Source organism: Toxotes jaculatrix, chromosome 6, assembly GCF_017976425.1.
Source record: "Toxotes jaculatrix isolate fToxJac2 chromosome 6, fToxJac2.pri, whole genome shotgun sequence".
Taxonomy (NCBI): domain Eukaryota; kingdom Metazoa; phylum Chordata; class Actinopteri; family Toxotidae; genus Toxotes; species Toxotes jaculatrix.
The window spans coordinates 17,032,575-17,046,533 of NC_054399.1; the positions used below are offsets into that span (position 1 = coordinate 17,032,575).

The window sequence follows — 13,959 nt, forward strand, 5'->3', positions numbered from 1 at the left end:
TCTCTCGGCATGACTAATGCAAGGTGAAACCGCTGTCACATTTCAGTGTGTGTGAGGAGACAACTGAACTCGTATTTACCAACAGCCAAGGACATATGTGACATAGTCAGCTCAGATATCAGGGAGTGTTACTGATAAAAGGATTTATAGCACTGAATCAGATGAAAGAGCCTCAACCAAAGCCAAGAGATAAGACTCCTAGTTAATATGAAACTAATGCACATATCTGGGAAAGTGCTCTTTTCACTTTAGTCTTTTTGGTTTCAGGCAAAACATAAAGATGTTAAAATAACCAGACAGACAAGTAGGTAGTTCAAAACATTTTATTGCATTTTTTTTTTTTTAGAAAAACAATACAAAATTCTGTAGCAACTGTCATAAATGTTGCCTTGAGTGAACTGCAATCATTCACATGGTACAGTAAAGTGCTTATTTTAAATCAAAATATTTTTGTACTTAAAGGATGTATTTATTTCAGATTTCTTCCAAATGAACACAACGAGTTTTGGGTGATTCAGACAGTGTTAAAGTCAGGTGTCAACTCTCAAAATAATGCTTGAGGACTGTATTAATTTAGACAGAGTAACCCCACACCATGTCCATGAAATGAACTGTTTATAAAACATCTGATCAGTGTTGCTGGATTGTAAATGCTTTTGCCTTTGGGCTACATTCAAATTGCGGGGAGGTTTATGATGAACTGTTCTTACTTCAAAATGACGTACAATATAAAAAGTCGTGAGGCTTAAGGATATCATTTTGTCCGGTTATCCCCAGTAAAAGGCAGTCGAAAAAGCTACTGCCATTTGACAAAAAGTAGAAATGGTCATGACCAAGAAAACTCTCATATACCACTGAGGATTATACAGAGTATGGCCAAGGTCTGTGCGTTTCTGAGTATCCAACCCTATCAAAAAAGTAGGGACCAACTTGTCTGATGCTCAAAAGGGAGAAAAAGGCAGAATACTGAAATGTATAGGTATTTTCAAAACCCAAAGATTGCCTTGATCATCAGCTTAATGCTTTGAGATTACTGATAGCAAAGTAGTTTCCCAAATGGAGAAGAAACAGCTGCATACACAAGTTCAAGTAAGTCTTATTATAAGACATAAAACCCCATAATGATGCATCTGTAGAAAGTTATTTTTAGAACTATTACAGTGTCCTATTATCAGCATAATGGGTCCTTTGACACCATTTCCAGAGTACCGTCGCTGCAGTGCTGGCAACAGGACATGGACAATCAGAAGTTCCCCACTTCTCACTGCTAGGTGATGGATCACATGTTCAATGTCATGACTTGAACCCTCTTTGGTGAAATGGCTACAGTGTTGTGAGACCACCTCATCACCAGTCCATTACCTGTCAGTTTCAGAATGAGCTTTAACTTAATCAGAACAACAACAACAACAAAAAAAAAAGATTATTGCCAACTCTTACACATAAAAAAATAATAAAACTTAAACACTCGCCTTCACTCCTTCACTGGGCATGAACGCTCCAGATCAACTAAAACTCTTTCCATCTTCTCAACTCATACACCACATACTCTGAACTTTTAAAAACACAAAACATTTAAAAAAAAAAAAAAAACCTTGAGGAAAACATCCGGTGTTTCACCTGAACTGAACAGCACCTGCATGAAAATCACCATATAGAAAATAGAAGCTTATTAACAGCCATACAAAAAAAGGGAGAGGGAAAAAAAAAAATCAGTGTGGCACAATGACATGGAGTTTTCAAACATGAAAAATAAAGTAAACTTAATAGAGCTACACGTCCTTGGAAGACTTTTTTGTTGTTTTTCTTTTTGTGGAATGTTTTTCCTTTTTTTTTTATATATTTCTTTTTTGAAAAATCTCTTCTGACTCATACTTTGTAATGAGAATTTGTAATGTCATTATTTTGAAATGGGTGCGTCTCATCTGAAACAAGACAATGGTGAACCCTGGAAGAGATGATGGTCCAAATAAATGTATTTGATCAACAAATGACACTCAGGTCACATTGGCCAAAATGTGCTTCTCAAGCCCCTAACAGGAGCTCTAACCTTTACTGCCAAAATATTTAAGGTTAAATCTAATGCATAAATTGATTTGTAGAAAAAAAAATTTACAAAAAGAAAAAAAAAAAATTAAAATACAAGCTCTGGTTGTGGCAAGGGGACATGTCAAGAATTCTTTACAGTGAAAGTAACAATGACTCAGTTTCACTTGCCATTTAACATACTGTATAATCAGCCTGTACCAACATACCAGATATATCTTATTTTGGCGGCCATGCATCATAACCAAAGTAAAATAGTTTAATTCGATACTATCAGACTTGCCTGATGGTGTCAAACACTGAACGGTGTGGCCACTGAAAATTTGGCATAAATTCATATAACAAACTGTATGAAATGGTGCAATAGTAAGTCATGGCTGGCTGGGTACAGATAAACATTCTTTGCTTTCAAAGCATTAAGTGCATGGCCACCAAAGCTGGATGAGTGCATCTTTCATCTCAGACATTTACAGAAGAGGCTCAGTTGTGAGGAATTTATCTTAAATGAAGGAAAAAAAAAAAAAAAAAAAATCTTTGAAGAGACCCCAGCCACATAATGGACCGCACCAGGCACGGACAGCATTGGCTTACAGCCCTCCCAGCCCCTTATACTGAATCCCTTCAAGACAGGAACAGCCTTCATCTTGGCATATTGCATAAGCTTGTACGTATCTGCAGATGGGCCATTCATGCATACACATACAGGCAAAGAGAACATTCCAGATAACTTAATTCACAGTGGATCCAGTTGTAATGTGGGAGCAGCACAACAGGTTGTCCTTTGGTGTCTGAGCTTAGTTTCAAATATAAGTGTTCTGATCTCTTTTAAACTGAGTTGTATGGAAATAAAAAGAACATAACTCAGAAAATACTTCTCTCTCTCCCAAATCATTAACTGGCCCTCCTCCCCAACCTGGACATGCACATATTTGTGTGTTTGCTATATGCAGGCCCTGGGCTAATGTGCTTCAGAAGTGCTGCGGAAGGGCAGAAGGCATTTAGAGGAAGGGCTGCGAGCAGCATCTCCCTTTACAGCGAGGCAATAAAGCCTGAATGGCAGAGGAACCAAGGCCAGCTAGAGTCTGAGAGAGGGGCTAGAACTGGGGAGGCAGAGTCTCACGGCAGTCTTAGATCTGGACTTGAATTTTAACGGAAGGTCGGAGGTCAAGGCTGACCAAGTTTGGGCAGTTCAGGCACAGTCTCCCACGATAACCAGAGGGGCCAAGAGCTGACGGAGCTCTGCGGCAGAGACGGGCCCTCCCTTGGGCTGGCTGCTTCGCTGCCTGCGCCTGGCCAGCTTGGAGTTGGAAGGAGGAGAGAGGCGCATAGAAGAGCCAGTAGCAGTAACAACAAATGGGACTTCTTGCTGCTGCTGATCTTCCATGCCATCCTGTTCAGCCAGCTGCCGGTTCACAGCCATGGCCTTGTCAGCAAAGAATGTAAAATCTCTGGCATTGCTGGTTCTAACAGATGAGAACAGACAAAAACAGTCAAAATGTGAACAAAGTACATATTTAAGTTGCAAATATTTTATATTACAATCTTCTGTAACTGTAATTCTAATGTTTTCTCACCTTTGATGCAAGATGGATGTGGGCAAAGTGTCAGAGGCACCCTGAACAAAAAGGAAAGGAATGTTTAGTGGTTAGAAACAAAATTCTTAAAACCACAACATAAAAAATGACATATGATTTGATGAACATGCAGAAATGGCTTCATGGTTTTAGACTTACCCCCTGCACCCAGGGGTGCTGCAGCACCTGGCTAGCACTCAGGCGGTTTTTGGCGTCCCGAACGAGAAGTTTGGATATTAGGTCTTTGGCACTTGAGGAGATGTGAGCCCAATCTTTCTCTGGAAACTCATATTTTCCTTCCTGGATACTTTCAAATAAAGTGTTCTGGAAGTGGACATAAAAAAAAAAAAAAAACTTCATCAGTTACACTGACCTGGATGGAGAAGACTGACACTGCACAAGTTTAACTCATGTTCTATACAAGATATCGGAAAGCTGAAGGGCTGAATGAGTGTGTCAGGTTCTTACTTGGCAGGTGTGGCAGGGTTCCCCCAATTCCCAGCCACAGTCACCACCACAGCGGCCTACAAAAGGTGGATAGCCACTCAGCATGATGTAGAGGATGACGCCAAGGCTCCACAGGTCACAGCGCTTGTCGTAAATTGTAGCCTCCTCACTGAAAGCCTCGACCACCTCAGGTGCCATGTACTCTGCTGAGCCACACTGTAAAAAGGCATATGGAACAAAAAAAGTTCGTCAGCCCCAGTGATGATAAAAAGCAGAAAACCGAACTAGAGCAGAAAAAGGGTACAGACAAAAAAACACAGGCTCCTCTTGGCTGCTGTCCACATTCCTTCATTCAGCTGATACCTCGTGGTTGAAACTCTTAAGGCTTGAGGCCTACTCCTGGATTGTGCAGTAGGGGGTGGGGAATGGGGGCTATGTGACAGTCACATGCTTATCTGCACTTAACTGTTCATTTAAAATGCGCTATTCAGCTTTTCTTAATGTGTTGAGGACACCAAGTAGGAACACTGTGTACAATTACATACCAAGGGTTGACAAAGGGGCGACTGGGCTATAATGAGGCAGGTTAGTGTGGGCAGGCAGCAGCAGTGAGTCACTGTTTTGACCATCTAGCTGTACACAAGCCAGGCTGAACAGGCTGATGGAAAGGATAGGCTCAGCTCTGACGGTGCCTTGTTATGTAGCTAAGAAAGAAACTAGGCCAAACACTGAGCAGGGAAAAGAGGATTGGCTGTCCTGCAGAGGCAGACTGGGCTGAGCTCTCACCAATTACATAACTTGGAAGCATAAACACCAAATGCCATTTTAATACTTTAGGAACAAAAAAAGAAGAGCAGGTCGCTAGTTCAGCAGGACACACATTTGTGGAAAAGACATTTTATTGCTGCCTTATTCTATTAACTTAAACAAGAACATTTATACTCATGAATTAAAACTTAAAAAGAGTCCTAATATGGACATCTACTTGTAAAAATTCTAAGAAACTGCTCTAAGAACCTGCTCTAAGAATACTTGTTAATCCATTCTTTGGCTGATCTGTTATTTTCAAAACTGTAGCACACAGCCAAGCATGTTACTTTTAAGTATTTCCCCCATTAAAACCTGCATCCTGGCAAACCTTTCTAGCCTATATCCGCCCACCCATCTGTGGAGGTGAATGTTTACATTGTGAAGGCATCTATTGTGTCCCAGTACCATATCCCAGCTGTCTCCTAACTCCTCATCCGCCCCGCTGCACCGTTATGTAATGAAATTTGCTGCACAGGAATCTCATCTCAGACAAAGCTGCTTCTGATGGAGAGAAAACCCCAACCCCCACATTTCCACCAACATCATGTCTGGGGCGACTGCCTCCACAGACAACCCCCCAGGATTCAGGCCAAATGCAGCTGCCACACACAAACATGCGAAAAAAAAAAGAAAAAGACAAAGGATATTTTTGCCTACCAAGGTGCCCTAACTGTGATAGCTGTGTTATTATAAACAGCTATCAAGGTTAACCTTGTTTAAAAGCCACTCAAATACAGAGCCAGACCGGGTCTGCCTGCAACTGCCACTGATAAGAGTTGAAAAAGGAGAGAGTAGAACAACAAACACGTCTCTCTCGCACAGCCTCAAATCTAAACTCACATTTGTTCTTCCTGTGCTGCTGTTGCAAACACCTTGTGCACTTGAAATAGTCACATCCTCCTCAAACCTTCCCGTAAGCTGCACATACTGTAGTTAGATAATCAGCTGATATTACCACAGGATTGGTTGGTATGGTGACCTGGGACTTTCCTGAAACCATGTGACTAGTCAGACCATACTGACAGCACTCATGACACACACCTGCTGTTTGTAAACTACAGGATTATCTGAAGAGGCTTGCAGGAAGTGGACCTGTTCTGTGGTCATGCAGCTGTACCTGCATCTGTGACAGCAAAGAACAACTTGTAGACAGTGCCTTGTTTTTTTTTGTTTTTTTTTTGTTTTTTTTTTAACTAAGCTGCTGGTGTGTAGTTTCTTCATGTTGTATTATAAGTTCACAACTGCAACACATGAGCTATGACATTTCAAGAGTCAGATTGATTTCAAGCCAAGCAGATTGGCACTTGTGCAGCATTCTTAGTAAACTAAAATTAGCTTTTTCCTAGAAAGGTCCCTCTCCTCTTCCCTGCATTCCTGATGTTTATACTGGACAGTATAAACACATCCACAGTAAACTCATACATTTAACAGCCCTTGGATAAAGTTGATTCAGTGGGATCAGGGACTTGATCAACACTATGTTATATTGTGACACAACTGTAGGAATGTGGGCAAAGAAGAGGGGGGGGGGGGGGGGTGAGAATACCAATAGTGAGATGAAAATCAGATAGCATTGTTCCTGTGATCAAGGCAAAGAAAACAAGCCAGAGCGCATGAGCGAACTGGGTATTTGTCCCTCCCAATTACCCTCCCCCTCCCACTGTCTAGCCAATCACATCTCAGTTGCTAGGTATAGAGGGGAAAGAGTAAAATTTCTAGAACAAGCCTTATGCACAGCCTTTGTATAAAGAACATAAAGAAAGCGCAGACCAGCACAAGCCTGTTTGGGGCCACTGGGCGGAGACTAAACAGAAAGAGAGGGTGGATGTTTTTCTCTCTCATACCACAGAGAGAAAAGGGAAATGAGAAAGACTTTGTGTGTTTTGGTTTCATTGTAACTTTTTCATACCACAGGACATGGCTTTGTAAAAGTCACAATGTGTTCCCTGCAGCCGAATTACATTCCAAGGTTATCACATTGTGTATTCTCCTCAGGGATCAACTTTTCTTCCACTGAAAATCCTTGGACTGGGTCAAGTCTTGTAGTTATGTACAAAAACTCCCTGTCCTACAGACCATTTGATAATTATAAAAAAAAAATCATGGGGACAAACTAATAGATAAACTAACAGCCATTATCATGCAGGCTTAGCTTTGAAATCCATGTACACTGAACACGTGAGGCAGCTTGGCCCCAAAACTATCTCCCCTTCACATAGTCCAGAGATGGGCTCTCTATTAGTTCTGCTAAAGGAAGATGAAGTTACCAGTGTAGAAAACCCCCCACCCACCCTGCCACATTCCTGTAGGCTAAACCGCTATCCTTCACCTGCTCTGGTCCATCTATCCAGCCCCGCAGACAACCAACAGAGTATGTGTTGACACAAGTAGAAAGCTTGCCGGCTCAACTTTACCATGCCTTTGTGAGGCTGCGTCCCACTTTTCTGGGCAATGTTCAGAGGATTTGCTTTGTGTTGTGACGACAGCAGGAGGGTTCAAACTCATGGGCCTCAATATTTGCGACTGATAAGCCACAGGATGTGGACGTTAAACTGAGGGACAGCTTTCCAAATGTTGCTGATACTTCAGAATGATAAGGGATGATAAAAAACTGCCAGGCAGAAAGGAAGCAGTCTATACCATCACAGAAACTGCCCAACACTGAACTACCTTAACCTCAAAACACAGCATTTTCTCTCCTCCAATCAGTGAGCCGTCCTCCTGCTAACACCACCAAGGACTACCCAATAAACATCCAGCCAACTGAACTTGATAAAGACATGGTTTTACAGCCTGTACACATCTTTCTTATCCATCCAACACTGAGACAAATCACTGTATACAGAAATGTGACTAAGACCATATAACAGATTGTACACTTACAGGCTTTGAATAGCTATACTAAAAGTTGTTAAAATTGTATGACAAACAAGATGAACACAATGAGCAGCTGGACTTACAGGAGTAAGGAGCTCAGGGGTGGAGATGGGGGAGCTGTCGCTGTTCAGCTTGATCCCACTGCCCAAGTCAAAATCACAGATCTTGACCGGGGAAATCTGGCAAAGACACACAAGCTCAGAATTAGTCAAATTCATCTATGTCTTCAATTGTGTATAATTTGTGTGAAATATCTTCTTATGGGACCAGATATTTCCACTGTCACCTTTATCATTACCAAGGCTCATATCACAATCTTAGAGCAACTTATCACACCTAATCACCACATTAGTTGCCCTTTGAACCATTCGTGCTCAATCATTTTTGCAGCAAACTCACCTTGTCTGCACTCTCACAGAGAATGTTTTCAGGTTTCAGGTCTCTATGTGCCATTCCTAGAAAAAAAATGAAAGCAATCAGTCACTTTCTTTGTTAGTATAATCTGGCCATGGGGCCAGGATGAAGGAAAATGTATTTTTCATATTATATGCTGTATCAAAATGCCTCTCTTTGTACACATATAACCTTGGGGTTGTTTCTGTGACCAGTGACAGTAATTAAATTTCTTTTGTGCAAGTGGTTTTTACCTTTGTTATGCAGGAAATCTAGAGCGCTGGCGATGTCCTGCACGATAACACTTGCTTCCTGCTCACTGAAGTGCTGCCTCTTGTGAATTTGTGCCAAGACTGACCCTAACAGGGGAAAAAAATATGAGCATATAAGCTTTGTATGCAAGCAAAAAAGCACAGAACAATTGCCTTCCAACAGAAAGATACAAACAGCTGGCTACAGCCTAGAGACAGTGAACATGCATTAAAGGAATGTTTTAAAAATAAACAAAGGGATCAGATGCAGGCATCCTGCAGAAGCTATAATTCACTAACCTCCTCTGAGCTTTTCAAACACCAGGTAGAATTTGTCTTCCTCTTCAAAGAACTCCACCAGCTCTAGGATGTTCCTTCAGAAAAGAAAAATAACTATGAGCCAGCAGCAACTATGTCCACAACACTCACTGACTGAAAATGCTGTGTGATTTCTGCAATTTGGAGTAGGAGCACTAATGGGATACAGCACGAATTGGGTCACTCAGTCTGCAGTACTGTCTCCATACATTCATCGGGTAGAATTACGTTTAGCGGGTCATGACAGAAGGACGTTACCTGTGGCCCTGGCACTGGTAGAGCATTTCAACCTCACGGAAGACACGGCTGCGGCTGTGACCTGGTCTTTTCTCAATGATCTGAAACAGAACAACATGATGTTTGAGCAACATTATCTAAAAATAGGCTACAAAACAAATGAGGCTATAACGTTCATGTTTTCCACAACAGTAGGATGGAGGACAATTCTGTTTGTGGTCTGATGGCTGAAGAAACACTGAGCCTATCTGTGAGACTTAGTATTCGGGCAAAGGCCTCCCACTCACACTGCATCACAAAACCCCATCCGTGGCTGTGTTTACTGTAGAGCAGGCGGTATAGCCCAGATTATATATTCCATATACAGTGCCCTATAACTATTCCAGACCAAGCCTGTATTCTTCCTGCTTACCAACGTTTATCCCACCCTGTGACACAGTTGTGAGGATAGTTTAACCTACTTTCAGCGCTGTCTGCCAAAGCAGGGACATAAGAGAGTGAGATTCAAACACTCACAGAATTTCTATATTTAACCTTCATGTGTGACCCCATATGAAAATCTTAAGAGCTCTTAAGGAGCCATAAGTACTCCTTTGAAACATCCCATGAGCTAATCCAAAACTGTTTACAATAACAACAAGAAATTCACTCTAAATATAACTTTGTGCTTCCTGGAAATAAACCACTGAGGGGCCACCAGCTGCATGAGGCCCTGCCAAAAGGGACAGAAAGATAGACTGCTGACACCAAAGCAAAAGGCCTGAATTTTCCAGCCGTGGTCAGTTATTGTCTGCTTGGGAGGCTGTGCGTGTTTCCCTTCCTGGTAGCTGGATTACAGCTGCTATTGAAGCCCAGTGGGGCCAGAGTTTCAGTGTGTGTCTAGGATTAATGGACAGACAAGAGACCTGTGAGCAGTCCAAAGCCTCTGCACTGTTCCAGTCTGAGTCAGCAGCACACACAGCTCCCAATCAGCTCACTTTCTCCTGATCACAACACAAACCTCCCACCCTGATAATAACATGTGCAGATAAAGGTACACATAAAGATACAGCAAAGCACAGCTGGCAAATGCATTATCACCATAAGTGGGAGGACAGTTTTTGCAAGGTGCTAGATTTATGATTGTTTATCCAAATCACAAATCAGACCCATAGCAGCCTGCTGCAAAACAAGTCACTAAGCCACACTACAGGTTCAAACCTCAACCCAGGATTGTGAAATAATACATTTCCGGGACAACGATTTGTTAAGGAACCTTCTGATAAGCATGCACTGCATAGCCCTCTATCCGTCCTTGGTGCTGAGGCTTTTGTTGCAACTGCAGCACAAGGAGCCCACACATGCAACTCACCCCTGTCTGGAGGGGGAGGGGAGAGACAGGACATCTGGCAGGAGCAGTCTGAGCCCCCTCCGACTCCCAAATGACCTCCAATAACTGCCGACCCTACTGTCTCCTCCCCCAGAACTACAAAATCCCAAGGGATCTACCAAACCATCCCAGGGTAAACAATGCTAACAGATCATGGTCACATGAGACAATCTGTTCTCCCATTCCTATGAAATATTAACTGGTATGATATGGAACCTTACTCTGTGGGGAACAAGCCTTTGACTGTCACTTTGTTTCAAACTTCAGTAGAATTAAACAGCAAAAAGGGATTAATTAGAGGGAAAAAATAGATTAGTGTTTACATCCAGTGTCCCAATGGGATTCGTGGGTTAAGAAAGTATAAAAGGAAAAACAAGCTCTTATTCCACTTTTCTACATTTCAGCAAAGAAAAATGTTGTGCAATGTTTTTGTTCCTAAAATGAGGAAATGTGCACTGTATATAAAAGCAGAAAAAGGAAGTCCCCAGGAAAGACATGTATTCTTAAGTCCACGCCCCATTTGGAGAAGAAAAAGAAAAAAGTAAAACTGTACTGAGCAAGAAGGAGAACAAAGCAGTGTAAACACCCTGGGTCACAACCCTAACCCACCACCCCCTCCTTCCTCTCTACGTGGGTTTTGTTTTGGCACAGTTGCCAGTACATAATGTTCTCACTACTAGCGTCCTCTGCAGGCAACAGGAGTAAAGAAAAGGGGTGGGTGTATCCCTCCCAGCCTTCTGATTGGCTGACAAACTATAAAAACAGTGAGGGGATGTGCCTGCTCTCAGCAGCTAGTATTGCAAGCTCAGAAAAAAAGTAAAAGCACAACACAGATGAGAGCCTGCAGACATCTACAGAGAGTTGAACTAGGTGAAAAAAAAGAAAATCAAGTATCGTGCCCAAGGACCAGAACTTTCCTCAACAAGATTTCTAAAGAACAAACAGTGAACAGAAGGCAGCATGGACACAAGGACACACATCTCAAAGCCTACTTTCAAGGCATTTAACGCTTCCACAATATGTAATGGCACAGAGCTCCTCTGTGTACATAGGCATTTCATTACGCAACATCTCCAAGCATGGTCCCACAAATGTATTATCTTTATACTGAGCGCTAGCTATAGTATTCCACATAGGCAGCAAGCAAGTGTTAAATGACAACAGCAGCATTCGGAGAGAGGGGGGCACTGACTTTCAGGAATCAATCAACTTTTTTTTTTTTTTTTAATATATTTCAGTAATTAAGTGGGTAAGAATGTCTTACCTTCACAGCATACTCCTTGTTGGTGATGAGGTTGATGCATGTTTGCACTCTGGCATAAGCACCCTCTCCTAGAACCTCTTCTTGCAGTCTATAGACATCTGTGAAAGAAAGTTTAACAGGTTAGGAAAACAATAATTCAAATCATGTTCAGGAGAGGAGCCTCATCATTTGCTACAGATAATGTTTTATTCAGCGTTTGAGTAACAGCAACATACTGATACTAGAAAGAAAAGCGTTTACCCTCAAATCGCCCTGAGAAACTGTCAGTTGCCCGGCAACGCTTTTTCTTCTTGTTTCTCTTCTTGGCATCGGGGATGTCAATAGGCTGGCTGGAAGGCATGTCTGTGAAAACAGGAGTGCCTACGTTATAGTGTGCTGGTTAGGAAATAACCCAAACAAACTTTAAGAATGCACTAAAAGGGAAACAAAAGTTGAGGCCAATTGCACACTTTCGTTGTAGGTAAACAATATATTTCTACCAAATTGGAGAAACTAGCCGCAATAAATTCACTAGGTCAGTTTTTTGCAACTATAAGCATATTATGGATTGCATTAACAACAATGACAGACTAGTTACAGTTTAAGATAAAATACTCACCATGTCTTGGGGAGGAATCAAAATTTAGCGATGAATCAATAAGATGGGATCCATTTTTAGTGAAGTCCTCTGATTCAAAGGGATTTTGGCCCTAGGGGAGGTAACAACAAAGATGCTTAGTGCTATCAATAAACAATTTAACCAAGAGCATCAGTTGTTAGCCATAACTGATAAGAGCACCTTTGTACTCTTACATTCAACAATCATAAAATGAATGTAGACTCAAAACAGTAACACAACAGAAACTTTTTAAACCATAAATATTTGATGCACAGCTACCCAGTAATTCAAAGACCTACAGCCCTGCAAGTCTATCCTAAAACAATATATGCATTTAAGTGAATGCAAGCGCTGTTTTTTTTTGTAGTACTTCCATTAACTGTACATACACGTGACAGCAGGCCACACAATATATACGGCCATTAGATGTGGGAAAGCAACAGATGTGTTTATATATAGCAAGCTGATGTCCTCTCACATACATGCTGACAAATGTGCTCTGATTATAGAGTTCCCCAAAGGCGTGACAGCAGCACTGCATTTTCCCTCAACAAATCTCACCTTGAATGAGCGGTGGAATCCAGTAACTTCGGTGATCTTGTTTTGCACCATTTTGCTTCGATTTTGGGTGATTTTTTTTTGGTGGATGTGCGGCGGCGGCAGTGGTTTTGGGATATCAATTTGCACTTCTCCGCAACAGAAAGTCGTTTCAGAGAAAGTCGCAAGTGATCACACTGCGCAGGCTGGTCAGCTTGCTGCGGCGCTTTAAACGGGAGCCCTGTGGACAATACAAAACACCGCAGCGTTACAAGCCGCATTACCATATCAAGTTACTTATGAGAAACGACTAGTTCCTTGCAATCTCACATAGCCGAGTAGATTCGACTTAAAACGAATAACCACAAAAGCAAATAACCCCAATGATCGCAGATTAGCTAATGTTTATCACATGTTCAAGAGGTAACACAAGCAATCAGCAACAGCTAACGACAACGCCACCCACTTTCAGCTTGACTGTTAGGTCATATGTAGCCACGCTAAGAAGACACAACGCAGAGGAACACATTACAGAGGTACTGTTTGGGGAAAGATAAGCAATTCTGTAGGAAAGCCATGTCGCATTCAGAACAACGGTGAAGACTACAATAGTCGCAGGGAGGCTAACATTTGTGCAGCTAACGTTAACGTGCTCTCCAGTCATAACGGCCAACGCGCTAGCACTGGCCTCGAGCTGACCGTTATGACAGATTTAACTTTAACGTCAGACAACAACGGTTAGCAAACAGTTATTCTGTAGCGTTACAGTAGTGTTGCGAGAGAGAATTAAAAAAAACAAAAAAAAAACAGATTTAATTCACCCTTTCCAGATTGCTAGAAATAAAATGTCCAACTGCGATCCAAGCTGTACATTTCTTTTTTTCACTCACCCCGTTGTTGATTTTACAGCTCCAGTGTTAGCGTCGTTGTTTGACCCACTGCTTCAACAGCCGCAGAGGACGGTCAAGGGGGGGAAACGCCTGATAGTAAGTGCGTGGAAGGTGGCTGAGAAGTAACAGCGCAGGTGGTTTTATAACCTCCCGGCTGACTCCTCCTCGTCTCCTCCCTCCTCAGTACTGCATCAACAGACTGGATGCATCACGTGCTTTCTAGAAAAGGATATGGTGGCTAGGTACCATTTCGTCTTACCTCTATACACTTTACCACTTCTTAAGTTAAGAAACATAGAAAGCTGCTCAACGTGGTGCAGAAGACGTAAAATAAGAGATACCTTGATT

The 13,959-nt window shown here is 42.0% G+C and overlaps 1 protein-coding gene across 1 annotated transcript; it reads right to left on the reverse strand.

The window, feature by feature from the left end:
- Positions 1–309: 309 nt before the first annotated feature.
- On the reverse strand, positions 310–13,722 carry mknk2b (MAPK interacting serine/threonine kinase 2b). Its single transcript, XM_041039821.1, has 14 exons — positions 13,612–13,722; positions 12,746–12,962; positions 12,185–12,275; positions 11,827–11,928; positions 11,587–11,684; positions 8,975–9,054; positions 8,699–8,772; positions 8,402–8,506; positions 8,154–8,209; positions 7,838–7,933; positions 4,089–4,283; positions 3,780–3,944; positions 3,621–3,661; positions 310–3,509 (listed from the first exon to the last, which is right to left on the reverse strand). The coding sequence occupies exons 2-14, from the start codon at positions 12,794–12,796 to the stop codon at positions 3,236–3,238; spliced, it is 1,428 nt and encodes a 475-aa protein (XP_040895755.1). The 5' UTR covers positions 12,797–12,962; positions 13,612–13,722; the 3' UTR covers positions 310–3,235.
- Positions 13,723–13,959: the final 237 nt, after the last annotated feature.